The 13,359-nt window shown below is 44.2% G+C and overlaps 4 protein-coding genes across 4 annotated transcripts; 1 reads left to right on the forward strand and 3 right to left on the reverse strand.

The window, feature by feature from the left end:
* Positions 1–1,145: 1,145 nt before the first annotated feature.
* On the forward strand, positions 1,146–3,090 carry LOC131686719 (sperm-associated antigen 7-like). The gene is made up of 4 exons (XM_058970650.1): positions 1,146–1,342; positions 1,399–1,555; positions 1,614–1,957; positions 2,012–3,090. Exons 1-4 carry the CDS (start codon positions 1,264–1,266, stop codon positions 2,137–2,139), a joined length of 708 nt encoding a protein of 235 aa, XP_058826633.1. The 5' UTR covers positions 1,146–1,263; the 3' UTR covers positions 2,140–3,090.
* On the reverse strand, positions 3,079–4,660 carry LOC131687241 (actin-related protein 8-like). Its single transcript, XM_058971313.1, has 3 exons — positions 4,634–4,660; positions 3,493–4,192; positions 3,079–3,377 (listed from the first exon to the last, which is right to left on the reverse strand). Exons 1-3 carry the CDS (start codon positions 4,658–4,660, stop codon positions 3,079–3,081), a joined length of 1,026 nt encoding a protein of 341 aa, XP_058827296.1.
* LOC131687242 (uncharacterized) lies at positions 4,163–10,147 on the reverse strand. The gene is made up of 2 exons (XM_058971314.1): positions 4,338–10,147; positions 4,163–4,249 (listed from the first exon to the last, which is right to left on the reverse strand). The coding sequence occupies exon 1, from the start codon at positions 10,145–10,147 to the stop codon at positions 4,790–4,792; it is 5,358 nt and encodes a 1,785-aa protein (XP_058827297.1). The 3' UTR covers positions 4,163–4,249; positions 4,338–4,789.
* LOC131686720 (actin-related protein 8-like) lies at positions 10,091–12,979 on the reverse strand. Its single transcript, XM_058970651.1, has 3 exons — positions 11,919–12,979; positions 11,655–11,864; positions 10,091–11,583 (listed from the first exon to the last, which is right to left on the reverse strand). Exons 1-3 carry the CDS (start codon positions 11,973–11,975, stop codon positions 11,203–11,205), a joined length of 648 nt encoding a protein of 215 aa, XP_058826634.1. The 5' UTR covers positions 11,976–12,979; the 3' UTR covers positions 10,091–11,202.
* Positions 12,980–13,359: the final 380 nt, after the last annotated feature.

Genomic DNA, 13,359 nt, shown 5'->3' on the forward strand with positions numbered 1-13,359 from the left:
CATTTATGGATGGTCCCAAATTTAAAACCGTTAGGGCATGTTCAGGAGTGTTTCAGTTCTAGATTCATAATTTTGACAGTTCTATAATATAAAACTGAAAATTTTAAAACTAGAACTTGCTCTCCCCAGCAGCAGTTTTAGCGGATGCTCTATTCAGTTTAAAATTCTTGTCTTGTCATGCCTTCAGCGTTACTGCATTCAAATTTATTTTTCCCCAGTCTACCGGGTCTTAGTGTCTGTGCTGAAAACTTTGCAAGTATTTATTTAAAACACAGTTCCAAACGTGTTTTAAAATCAGCAACAAATGAACCAGTACACGCTGCGTTACATAGCGGTACTTTCCGAGCCCCTGCTCGACCGGAATGACATTTGGTGCGCACTTTGTTTACTTGACTGATCAGCTGTTCACAGGCTTTCTAAAGAAGCCATGTAAACAAAGAGAGCGCAGCAAATGTCATTCCGGTCGAGCTGGGGCTCGGAACGTAACGTTTGTAACACAGCGTATTTTGATTGATAGAGCGAGTAAGAGCGCGCGCAGCAAATCCTATTCCGGTTGGTAACGCGATATAATACGAATTGTTTTGCTCAATTTGCACTTCATACACGGTTAAATAAAACAACTTGCAGAATAAGTTCTTTTAACTTACTTTTGAGTTGTGCGTTGCTTTCGCACTTATTAGTGTTGTCAAAAACAAAACGAGAGATTCGACTCAGTCGAGGTCTTCCGTGGAGGAAGGCACTTTTGAGTTGTTTGGGGTATACTCAAAATTAGGTACATTCAACTTAAATTTGAGTATAAAAAACCTATCAATGAGTTGTAATTTTTGTTGTGGTTAAATGGAAACTACCTTCAACACGGTTTACCTAATTTTAAGTTCCCCCACGATACCACGAGATTGAGTCAAAGGAACCCAATTTTAGGTAGTTTTTCGTTTCCGTGTACTGTAACATGATAACGCTATCACCCAGTTAAGCTCAGCCGGAAATGAACTGGAATTCCGGCTGGTTCCAGTTCGCATTCCGGCTCCAGTGACACAACCGATTCTAGTTAGAATCGGTTGTGTCACTGGAGCCGGAGTACGAACTGGAACCAGCCGGAATTCCAGTTCAGTTCCGGCTGAACTTTACTGGGCACCCGGCCCGATCAGGCATGTTTATAAATATTTGGGTTGAGACTCGAGAAGGAATCGTCAGTGTCAGTCAAAATAGAAAAATAAGTTTTCCCTGGAAAATTTTTTGTAATCGCATCAAATAACTACACCAATGGATCTGCTTGATTCTATTCTTGGATCGATGGACAAACCACCGTCCAGGGATAAGAAGGAGAAGGAAATGATAGAAAGTTAGCTTTAGTTTCTGGCCCTTAGGTAATTCCCACTGAAAATTGTCTAATTTTAGAGCAAAAGAAGGAGCTGGAAATGCTGCGCAACAAGGAGCGAGATGAATTGAATAGATTTCGGAAGTTTGTTGAAGATCGTCTTGGTCGACTGGTGAAAGATTCTAACCGCCATTACATGGATTTTCAACCGTTGGATAAAGTTCACCGTTCGGTGGTGTTAGTTAATCACTGTAACACAACAGTATTATTTGAAATAAAATGTTGTACATTTTAGTCACGACATTGCTGAAGTTGGAGGTTTAGTAGCAATGAGTTTCGGAGTGGATGGTGTTGACAGGTACATAGTAGTGTACAAAAAAGAACACTTACCATCAGAGGATGAGCTAGCAGCTCGTAGAAACGGGGATCCATGGAACAAACAAACAGCAATGGAGTATGCGGAAAAACGCAAGCAACAGAGACTACTAGCAAATGAAGAACAGAAGGAACTTTCACACAAAAAAGAGATGACCGTTGTACCGACCAGCAACTACCAGGACAAATATGTTCATCTTATTGGTCAGGAGTCTGCTCTGGGAGCAGCAAAGAAAACTGAATCAAACAAGACCTATGGTTATGGTAAGCAATATTGTCGTTTGCTTGATTTATTTACTACTGGATTTTTTTTATCAGTTCCTAGCGAAAATAAGCGTGACATTCGTTCGATCGAGCAAACCATGGCTGATATCCAAGCAAAAAAGAAACTCAAGGCCCAACATAGCAGCAGTATCGACTCGGGGCAGACCGGGACGTTCGAATAGACTACGGAGCCAAAGAATAACATGTAATACTAAAACCGACGTTGGTGTGGTATATTTTTAAGTTGATAATGGATAGTTGAATTTTAAACATCAATTCACTTCATGTGAGTATTGGAATTAATTCGTTTTAAACTAATCGTGTATATGTGGAAATGGATAGGTTCCTTACGTGTTACACGATGGAGTTTGTATCTTACTACCGACGGACTAGAATAGATAGTAGAATAACTCTCTTGGATAGTGGGAAAGTTATACGGAAATGAGGAATCTGAATCAATGTAGAAACAGAAGATAAACAGAAACACTTCTCGATATAACCAGCTATATTCTGCATTACAACGAAACGGAGTCAGATTCAATATTCATTTGAAAAATCAATCCGTTGTAATGTAAAATATAGCTGGATGACATAAAGGTACATTATGCTCAAATGGTATGCCTTATGTTGATGCAGAAATAATGAATAAATATCGGTGCGCTGGAACTCAAAATAAAAAAACCATTTTGCTCTCGCGTCTTTGGTGTTCTCGAACGGGAAGTGCTGTAATATTAGGAAAGACAAAGATGCACATCTTGAGATTCAAAATCAACCCAAAGTAATTATGGGGTAATAAAATCAACCTCAATCAGATGAAGTTCTACCAGTCAGTTTTCCTGTTAAGATGCTCAATTCTACATCATCCAAACATAACTGTGTGTCGCTATATCTCACCATTACATGTTCGTTGCAATTACCAGTTCTTACTTAGCATAGTAGAACCCACCCACAAACTGGTAAAATATTAGTCGTAACATTTAGCATAAGAGTCGGAACCGCGTTCAAATAATTGATTATTCTTCCAAAAGGTCAACGATCAACTAATTGTTATAGGAATTATATTTTACGTAATAAGTAAGCAATAATTAGTTTACTTACGCAAATATACCATCCAATTGTCTCTACCACATAAATACCGCTTTTTCGCGCAATATCCGAAGCCCGTACCGGGTCCATTCAGGTTCGGAGAGCCACAGTTCCGAGGCACTTTCTAAACAAGACATTATAGCTGCTCCCTTCCATGCAGTAATCTCCTGGTCGATATCCTTTGAACTGGTCACAATATTATGCTCCGATCGGAACATCAAAGGAATTTTCAAGGCTACCCGGTTCTGCAACCAATTACTTATGCCAGTGAATTTCATTCCACCACCAACAACCAAAATGCAGCCATACATTTTGCGTTTCAATTCGTCGTTCGCTAAAAACCAAAAGATTAACTATATGAAATCGACATGTTGAATCCTACTTAAACCCATCAACCAAGTAGGGTATTTGTTGGAATAAATATTTTCCCCGACATATAAAATACTTACGACATCGTTCGATGCTTTGCAAGACCGCCTGATCGATTCCGATAATTTGTCCACTCGGTAAAATAAAATCCTTCTCGCTAGCCTTGCCTTCCTTCTCCTGGTCGAGTCCTTCGACAACCATTTCCTCATCCTGGTTTTCCGTGTTTCCGAGACCACTTTCATTGGTCGTTTGTTCCAAATTTTCTTTTCCCCTTCGACCCGTTTCCCGAAGATATTCCGCATCGAAGCAATCCTCTGGGTGCGGCTGTGCCGCGCTAGGTTTTTGTGTTTTTGGAACCGATCTATTCGCACCTGTAACCGAAAATAGCTCGGTGTAAAACAGCCCCAACGGTGCTACGATTGCTTCATCGCCAACTTGCAGGGTGTATTTGCATTTGGCTTGTTGTGAATTTTGTACAGTGAAAGATCTTTCCAATGAACCGCAAACATCTAGATTGACATGGCAATATTCCTCTTTCAGTTGCTTGAGTAGCATTACATCCTGTGGTTTTTTCTGGTCGCAATCCTTATATGGAAAAGCACACTTCTGAAGCATCCAGAAGAATGCTTGCGTTACATCAGCGCCTCCGTAATCCAACCGCACTCTCGTGTTAGGGTGAGATATTCCATCTTCGACGCACGAAACAGAAGTCTTTTGATCTCCCACGTCGACTACGCAAGCATATCCCAATCCGGCACCAAAGGTAGCTGCTACATGGTCCTGTAGCAGAAAACAACATCCAAACCCAATTTTGTTCAGCAGTAGTGTGGTAAATTCCTTCAAATAAGCTCTGTTGTATATGTCAGGAATGACCAAAACAGCTTGATCGCGCTAAGTGTCCTACGTTGTGGTTTTTTTCGCTCACCGATTTGGACAGCAACGCAGCAAGCAGCAGCTGAACACCGCAGCAGATGGAACAGCAAGCAGCACTTTGAAGAAGGGCAGGAACCACGAAAAACTACACGGTAAGTACTAATTTTATTAACCACTTTTCTTTTATTTTGCAGGTAGTGTTCACAGTTCGACGGTCGGAATCAACTGAATTTATTTTTCCCTATTACAGCTGTTACTATCTATGTATAGGTGACGAAATGCATAGGAAGCAAAATGCCAATGCTACACGGCTAACGTATACGAGTGGGGTTACAAAGTAAAACCTACACCGTTATCAGCTCCCTTTAGTAACATCGCTAAATTTGTACGGTTAATCTAAACATTGCCACCCCCTTGAAATGTCATTTCAAAATAAACAAAATTCACAAGAAAAAATTTCAACTTATCAACTAGGTGAGTATACAAAATTCAATTTCTTTTTTTTCAATTTTCATTTTCAGGAACCTCGGATCGTTGGGCCGGATGTTGGTTGGTGGCCAGCGGATCATCTTCTTCGTCGTTGGCAGTAGTAGCAGGATCAGACAGCAGGCAAATTTTGGTGATTGGGCGGGTGATAATTCCCCGAGCAGTACGCAGCGTTACAACACGTGTCATTCCATCCGGGCCGGGTGAAGTGGTCAGGATTCGGGCGAGCGGCCAACGTATTGGCTGCTGCATTTCATCGACGACAATAACCATTCGACCGGGAAGCAAACTATCGTTTCGTTGGTACATCACGGTGTCTTTCTGAAGCTCCTGGAGGTATTCGGTGCGCCAATGACACCAAAATTTTTGGACGTGCAGTTGCAGCTTCTGGTAGTGATCCAGTCGGTTGACAGGGATGTTCCGATGGTCTGGGTCGGGCAAGGCTAGCATACTGGTTCCGATCAGAAAATGCGCAGGTGTTAGTGCAGCTAATTCATCGGGATCGTCCGACATAGGAAGCAGCGGCCGGGAGTTCATCAGTGCTTCGATCTGAGTGAGCACAGTGCTGACATCCTCAAATGACAGTCGAGACGGACCGAGCTGGCGGTGGAGATGCTTTTTAGCTACTTTAACGGCAGCTTCCCATAGCCCGCCGAAATGGGGCGCTTTTGGCGGAACTAAGTGCCAAGTGATTCCTTCGTCAGCACAGGTAGATGCGATCTGTTCGTTTACTTCCGAGTTTTGAAGCATGGCAAATAATTCCGGTAATTCATTTTTAGCTCCTTCAAAGTTTTTGCCATTGTCTGAGTGGATGTGTGCTGGGCGACCACGTCTGGCGATAAAACGACGAAGCGCACATAGGAAAGCCTGAGTGGACAGATCGCTGACGAGCTCAATGTGGACCGCTTTGGTGGCGAAACAGACGAACAAACAGATGTACGCCTTTGCAGATGCTGCGCGTTTGTGGATCGGCTTAAGGTACAGCGGGCCAGCGTAATCGACTCCAACGATACTGAATGGACGGCTGGGAATAATTCGGTGAACGGGTAGCTGCCCGATGTGTTGATGAGCAGGCACTGGATTAAGGCGAGCGCAGCGGAAACATTTACGCACAGTGCTACGTGCTAGGCGACGACCGTGCAGTGGCCAAAACTCTTCGCGCATGGCTGATAATAGCAGTCGCCCACCGGCGTGAAGCATTTTTTCATGATAGTTCATGGCAATTAAACGTGATAGGGGATGAAAGCTGGGTAGTAGGGCGGGATGTTTCATTTGGTAGGGTAACTGTGCTAGTTTAAGACGGCCTCCGACCCTCATCACTTTCTCCTGGTCTAGAAACGGACTCATTTGGCGTACATGTGAGCGTTTTGATATAGGTTTCCCCCTTTCCAACTCTTTTATTTCAGGACTAAATGCATCTTGTTGAGCAAGGCGAATCAGGGTAAGTTTGGCTTTGGTAAGTATTTCCACAGACAGTGATTTCGCAACAGGTTCTGCGTTGGGGGGAGGCTGAGTTCTGGCCTTGGCGTGGGCGTTCAACAGAAAGCGAAGGCAGTAGCCTGTAACGTGTAGTAGGCGGGTGTATGACGACCAACGGAGAAACAATGCATTGACTGATGGAACTGACTGTACGGTAGCTACGATGTGTCGAACTTCTAGCATTTCCTCGGCCACACTTGGCGGGTTAGAGCTGGTCCATTCTCGATCCGGCAGAAGAAGCCAATGCGGTCCTTCCTTCCATAACGTGCTAGCCAGGAACTCGTCGACCGACATACCCCGGGACACCAAATCGGCGGGATTCTCGATACCAGCAACGTGCTTCCACTGACAGCCACGAGTGAAGTGCTGCACTTCCGAAACTCTATTTCCCACAAAGGTTTGCCATGTGATTGGAGATGATTGGAGCCATTGGAGAACGATAGCAGAATCCGACCAGAAAATGGAAGCAGAAACGTCAATATCGAGAGCTCGTTTGACTCGATCGTGGAGATGAGCGGCCAAAACTGCAGCGCAGAGTTCCAGACGTGCGATAGTCAGTCGTTTTAGCGGAGCAACACGGGACTTGGCGGCAAGAAGTTCGATTTTTATGTTTCCTTGTTCGTCTTGGCAACGGGCGTAGGTGCACGCGCCGTAGGCTAGTTCGGACGCGTCGGCGAAGGTATGCAATTGCATGGTGGAACAGGGTAGAAATGCGTAGCGACTTACTCTGTGCGCGGTAATTTTCGGCAATTCGTTGTGATACTTTTCCCAGTTGACACGAATATTTTTGGGAACTGGATCATCCCACTCAATTGGTAGTAGCCACAACTGCTGCATAATGATTTTGGCCCGCACAACAACGGGCGCAATCAGGCCGATGGGGTCAAATAGCTTGGCAATAGACGATAAAATTGATCGTTTGGTGGGCGGTTTGCCGTCATGTTGCACTTGCGAATCGAATCGAAGAAAATCTCCTTCTGGTTCCCAAATTATTCCCAGAGCTTTCACCGTTTCGTGGGGGGTGAACTCCAGAGGGGATTGAGTGCCGATTTGGTCGGCGTTTAATCCGTGTAGGACTTCGAGTCGATTGGAAGTCCACTTGCGAAGAACAAATCCTCCCTTCTCAAGTAATTCGCTGATTTCTTTGCGTAGGCGGATGGCTTTTTCGATCGATTGCTCCCCACTGATGAAATCGTCGACGTAAAAGCCTTTCCGGAGAGCCCTGCTGCCGAGGGGATAGGACTGACCTTCATCGTCAGCTAGCTGTAGCAGTGTACGAGTTGCCAAAAATGATGACGGAGCTAACCCGTAAGTAACGGTAAGTAAGTCGAAGGCTTGCACTGGTTGGTCGGGGGAAAATCGCCAGAAAATTCGCTGCAGTGGAACATCATCTGGGTGCATGAGGACTTGTCGATACATTTTCGCTATGTCACCGACTAAAGCAATTGGGTACGTGCGAAACCGTAGCATTGTGGTAAGTAGCTCGTCTTGAACTACTGGACCAACACAGAGGGCATCGTTGAGGGAGAAACCGGTAGATGTTTTTGCCGAACCATCGAACACAACACGAACTTTCGTCGTGGAACTCGCTTCTTTGATGACAGGATGGTGCGGTAAGTAAAAAGATTTGGAGCTTTCGGCGCCAGTTGTTTTGGTCAGCTGCATATGGCCAAGGTCGAGGTATTCTTGCATGAAACGGTGGTACTCTAGTTTTAGGTCGGAGTTTCGTTCCAAGCGTCGCTCCAAATATTCGAATCGTCGCAATGCGCTTGCCTTAGACTCGCCCAGCATATCGTCAAAGTCAGGTTTTCGAGGAAGGCGAACCATGTATCGTCCATCGGGGTTTCTGGCGACCGTCGCTTGGTAGAGGGTTTCACAACGCCTCTCTTCGATGGAGTAGTTGTCCTTGGTTGTCAGTTCTTCCATTTTCCAAAAACGCTCCAGACTTTCTTCCAAGGAAACCATCGATACAGTTACGATACTGCTGGGACTGGAAGATACTCTCTGTGTTGGAAGAATTGAATCAGCCGAACCCGCAACGATCCACCCAAAAACGCTGTCAACTAGGAGTGGGAGATTGCCATGCAATTGTATGCGTGCGGCATTCGGGAAGAAGGAGTAAAAATGCTTAGCTCCGAGCACCATATCGATCGGCTGGCTCTTGTGGAATGTTGGATCCGCGAGAAAGAGATCCTTTGGGATTCTCCATTCGGCTATGGAGACATTATGCGATGGAAGATTGGCCGTCACTTTATCCATTACGAGGAAGCTAACACCACAAGAGAAAGGTTCCTTCCTTGAGCTGACTTGGGCGTAGACAGATTCGCTAATGACTTTCGATACTTGTCCGGCCCCTTGGACAGTAACGTTGACGGGATGCTTCTTTAAGCGGAGAATACGAGCCATGCGGTTGGTGATCAGATTTGGCTGCGATGCGCTGTCCAGTAAAGCGCGTGCAGGGTGATGCTGCCCATAAGCATCGACGACGTTGACGATGACGGTCAATAAGAAAACGTTTTCACGAGGTTGCTGAAGGGAAGCACTAACAATCGAAACATCTTCAGCAGCAGCAACAATGGTTTGCTCGGAGATTACGTTAGTAGACGACGAAGTAGCCTTGACAGCAGGCTCGATGGAATTAATTGAACGAGAAGTCGCGTCGTTGCTGAACTTCTTTGGGCCGGCGGTTTGGCCCGTATGCAGAAGAGTATGGTGGCGCTGGTTACATTTTCTGCAATTCATATCACAGGGGCATTGACGTACCATGTGATCTCCTCTCAGGCAATTGTGGCACAATCGCTTCAGATTTACAAATTGCTGCCGATCATTCACAGACATACTATTAAACTTGCCACACCTTGCCAGAGAATGCGATTGGCTGCACGTGGGGCACTTGAACGACGGGCTAGCGGTGGATGCGCAGGACGACAAACGAAACTGGGAATGCCTCCGGAACTGACTGGTGGACGCACCGTCATTAGTCGCACTTGTAGATTGATGGTGATTAACGGAGATCGATTCCAACACGCGGGTTCTACGCTGGAGAAAATCGATCAAGCAAGCAAAATTCGGGTGCTGCGTTGTGGATGCGTGGTCCTCCCAGGCCTTCAGAGAGTCATCGTGTAGTCGCGTGCACAATAAATGCTCAAGGATGGTGCTCCAGGCATCCGTCGGTTCTCCCAACTGGTGAAGAATCTTCGTGTGTCTCTCGAACTCATCTACCAATCCGTGAAGCGTTGCTGCAGTCTCCTTCTTCATGCGTGGAATGTCGAAGAGTGCCTGAAGGTGTCGCTTCTTCAGTAGATATTCGTTGGAATACCGTCCCACGAGAGCTTCCCAAGCAAGAATATAATTAGCGGAGCAAATTGCGATGGATTCGATCAATTGAGCAGCCTCCCCCTTGACGGCTGCTCTCAAGTAATGGAACTTCTGAATAGGTGGAACATCAGCGTTGTTGTGGATTAAAGCCAAGAACGTATCATGAAAGGTCAGCCATTGCATATAGTCGCCATCGAACTCAGGAAGCGAAATAGTAGGCAGTTTAATGCCAGAGAGAGCGGAAGTAGCATGCGGGGGTCGGGGGTTACTAGCGTTACCAGGAAGTGCAGGCAGTTTAGTAATTAATGAAGCCTTTATTGTAAAAAGCCGGGGTTCGAAATCAGCACGGACTGCATCATGTTGTGCCCTACCTTCTTGATCTGTCGCTTCAGTTTCCAGCTCGGTTTGAATTTCCTCCAGAGCAGCCCAAATGCTGTTTAAATGCTCAAGCCTCAATAGTACCTGAGGTTCGTCCCGCTGAGCGTTGTAGTCCACCAGAAATGCCCCAGCCCGACCCAGAGCGCCAATCATCGTAGCTCTCCTTGCAGTCAGCTGATTGATTCGCTGGTTGTCAGCCATCTTGACCAGCAATAAGCGATCGAAAGAACGGTTGTGGTTCGAAAATGCGTCGATCTTCTCCAAAGCAATCAATGCCTTGAATTTTATATCCAAACAGGAACAGGCTGGAACTCGATCAAGAATTCCAAAATCTTGATCCGAATCAGGAAGCTATATTGTTCGCAGATACACGCTACAATGGCTGCAAGTCGTATCGAAGAAAATGGCGCTAGATGGCCGAGTACCGTAGGTGATCCTCGAGTCTATTCAATACACGGCGCAGGGGCCATAGAGATGGGCGGTCACGTAAGTATCCCTCGAGTGGATCGTAGAGCCAGTATGTGCACTGCCTCGCAAACTACCGGATCCGAAAAACTGTCCTCGTCGTCGACCGTCGAAAGAATTCCAAGAATTTGATGAAGCCTCAATGAAACAGAAGAAACAAATATCTAGAGCGCACCAGAAAGCACAAAATTTCCGTTGGACAGAGACTAACCTTCTGCCTGAAGGTATCAGGCCTTGTATAAATATATTCCAACAGGTGCTTGAAGATAGCGATGGCGACTCTCAGATATCCAAGCGGGAAAATAGACGGCGTCTACAATGGCGACTTCAAGAATGTCCGGCGAGACAAAGTTGCTGTTCAAACGAATCGGCGATGGCGGAATCGATCGTTTGCTAATGGCGATCCTGGTCACGGCACCAATTATGATCGCGCTAAGTGTCCTACGTTGTGGTTTTTTTCGCTCACCGATTTGGACAGCAACGCAGCAAGCAGCAGCTGAACACCGCAGCAGATGGAACAGCAAGCAGCACTTTGAAGAAGGGCAGGAACCACGAAAAACTACACGGTAAGTACTAATTTTATTAACCACTTTTCTTTTATTTTGCAGGTAGTGTTCACAGTTCGACGGTCGGAATCAACTGAATTTATTTTTCCCTATTACAGCTGTTACTATCTATGTATAGGTGACGAAATGCATAGGAAGCAAAATGCCAATGCTACACGGCTAACGTATACGAGTGGGGTTACAAAGTAAAACCTACACCGTTATCAGCTCCCTTTAGTAACATCGCTAAATTTGTACGGTTAATCTAAACACAGCTTTATAATTTTTCAGTTGTTTCAAATCGATTTTTAGTCGATGTTTTAAAACATATTCCCAAATTTCTTGTAAGTCGGCCATAACACCAGACAAGGAACCTCCGACATCCTTGTGCAAATTCAGTTCACCCCTTTTGAGAGGAAAGTGTAAATTGAATTCACCATCGGGATTCAGCGAAACAACTTCTTCGCCAATTACAGTACTACCGGCAAGGTCATCTTTGAAATTAGTTACACTACCTTCTATAGGCTCTGCCATAGATCTTCGATTGAAAGCGGATATCTGCTGCGGAGGGGTAGCATATCTCCTGCGTCCATCCGACTGAACACAGGATTGCAACGTGTGTGAAACCTGGTAGACAGTTGAAAAGATTCAAATATCAATCCAAGCATTATATTCAGTGAACGTGATAAAATACGTACTTGCAAACGACATTCCTCAAACTCTGGTAATAGTTCCTTCGGTTTTGCGATCGGTGGAGGAAGTATTAGCTCTCGGTAAGCATGACCACCTGGCTTTCGGCGGCGGGCAATAGCGTGTAAAATTCGACAGGGATTCACATCGGAAGCTCGTCCGATTCGCAAATATAGTGAGCCCGGATGTATAACTATGATGTTTTGGGCTTGAAGATGCTAGTTTAAATAAGAGATTTGAGTATTTTTCTATAATAAATTAACAGTTCCTACCTCTGGTGTATCTTTGTTGTTTGCCATTTTATTGAAGCTGTAGAACAATACAAGCATGATTTTTGAAAACAGCGAAACTCGCACTTCACCCAAACAGAGAAAACGGCGATGACATTTTCGAAGTTTTGTTTTAAATGTTATTTAAAAACCATACCGATTTTTACACCAATTATTTGTCCAAAACGCTCACCAAAGACGCCTTTCCATTGAATGGAACGAACATTCGCGATCAAGACATTTAAAAGAGCGGATTGAAGAAAAATTAAAGTTACGATGTTATTTGTATCACGCTCACAGTTTCGTCGTTTTACTTTCGTTGGTTTGGTATCTTTGTTGCACTTACGTTATTTCAGTTTCGTCAATTGTGGTGACTAATCTTATTATTTTTTAATCAATTCTATAACTGAACTGTTCCGCCGAGGCAGTATGCCAATGAGGACAACCAACATTTGTAGTTTGTCGCTTTTGAGCAGTGTGTTGAAGACAAATAAAGGTTACGTTATTCTGAGCATCACTCTTACACTTTCGACATTTTTCAATTAGTCGATTTTAGTGTCTCATTTTTGCTCGCATTGTCACAAGTATTTAGATTTGATCTACTGTAGGATAGATTTAGATAATCAAAAATAAAAATGTGCTGAATGTGCATTAGTGGTGCTTAGAATAACATTACTTGTATTCTTTTTCTCTAAAATATTGGCTAGAATTAAGGAACTGCGTGCTCTTGTTCCCCTTATGGAAACATTACCTATATTGAGCATTTTAGTAGAAAGATTGTAGTAAATTTTAATAATTTAGTTACAAAAACCGATTAAATTAAAATAACGTAAGTGTTACAGCAGTACCAAACCTAACGTAACTAACATGACGAAACTGTATTTATGCACTGTTGACGTGTCAGTTGTTTGTTCGTCATTATTTCGATTGCGTATTTTTCAGCTGCATTACCGAATAATGAAACGAATGTTTGTCAGCATGTACATTAAGATGCGTAGAATGCGGGGGAGTGATAATCTCAGTTTGTTTACATTTGTTAGTTACGGTGTTTTCAAAAATCATGCTTGAATACGTATATTTTTTTTTTGCTGTTATTTTGGCTAAGACCATGGTTGGTCCATCTTGCCGTTGTTGTGTTGGTTTTTGTTTGTGGCTCTCGTTTTTCTCTGTCTTGTTGTCCAAGGCTTTGATGCCTATATTTCACTTTTTGTTTCCTTTAAAAATCCTGTTATGCTCTTTAATTCCGCTTCTTTTGCGTCTCTGAATATGTCTGCTAAAGGTTTGTATGTTTCTAATACGTTATATTTCATTCTAACGGTGATCCATTTCGCACAGTGGTACAATATGTGTTCCAAAGTTTCTTCTTCTTGGCATAGATCGCAATCGATGTCTGACTCCCATCCCCAGCTGCCTTTTCTGTCCTTTGTCATGCAGTGATTCGAGC

The sequence above is a fragment of the Topomyia yanbarensis genome, chromosome 3, assembly GCF_030247195.1.
Source record: "Topomyia yanbarensis strain Yona2022 chromosome 3, ASM3024719v1, whole genome shotgun sequence".
Lineage (NCBI taxonomy): Eukaryota > Metazoa > Arthropoda > Insecta > Diptera > Culicidae > Topomyia > Topomyia yanbarensis.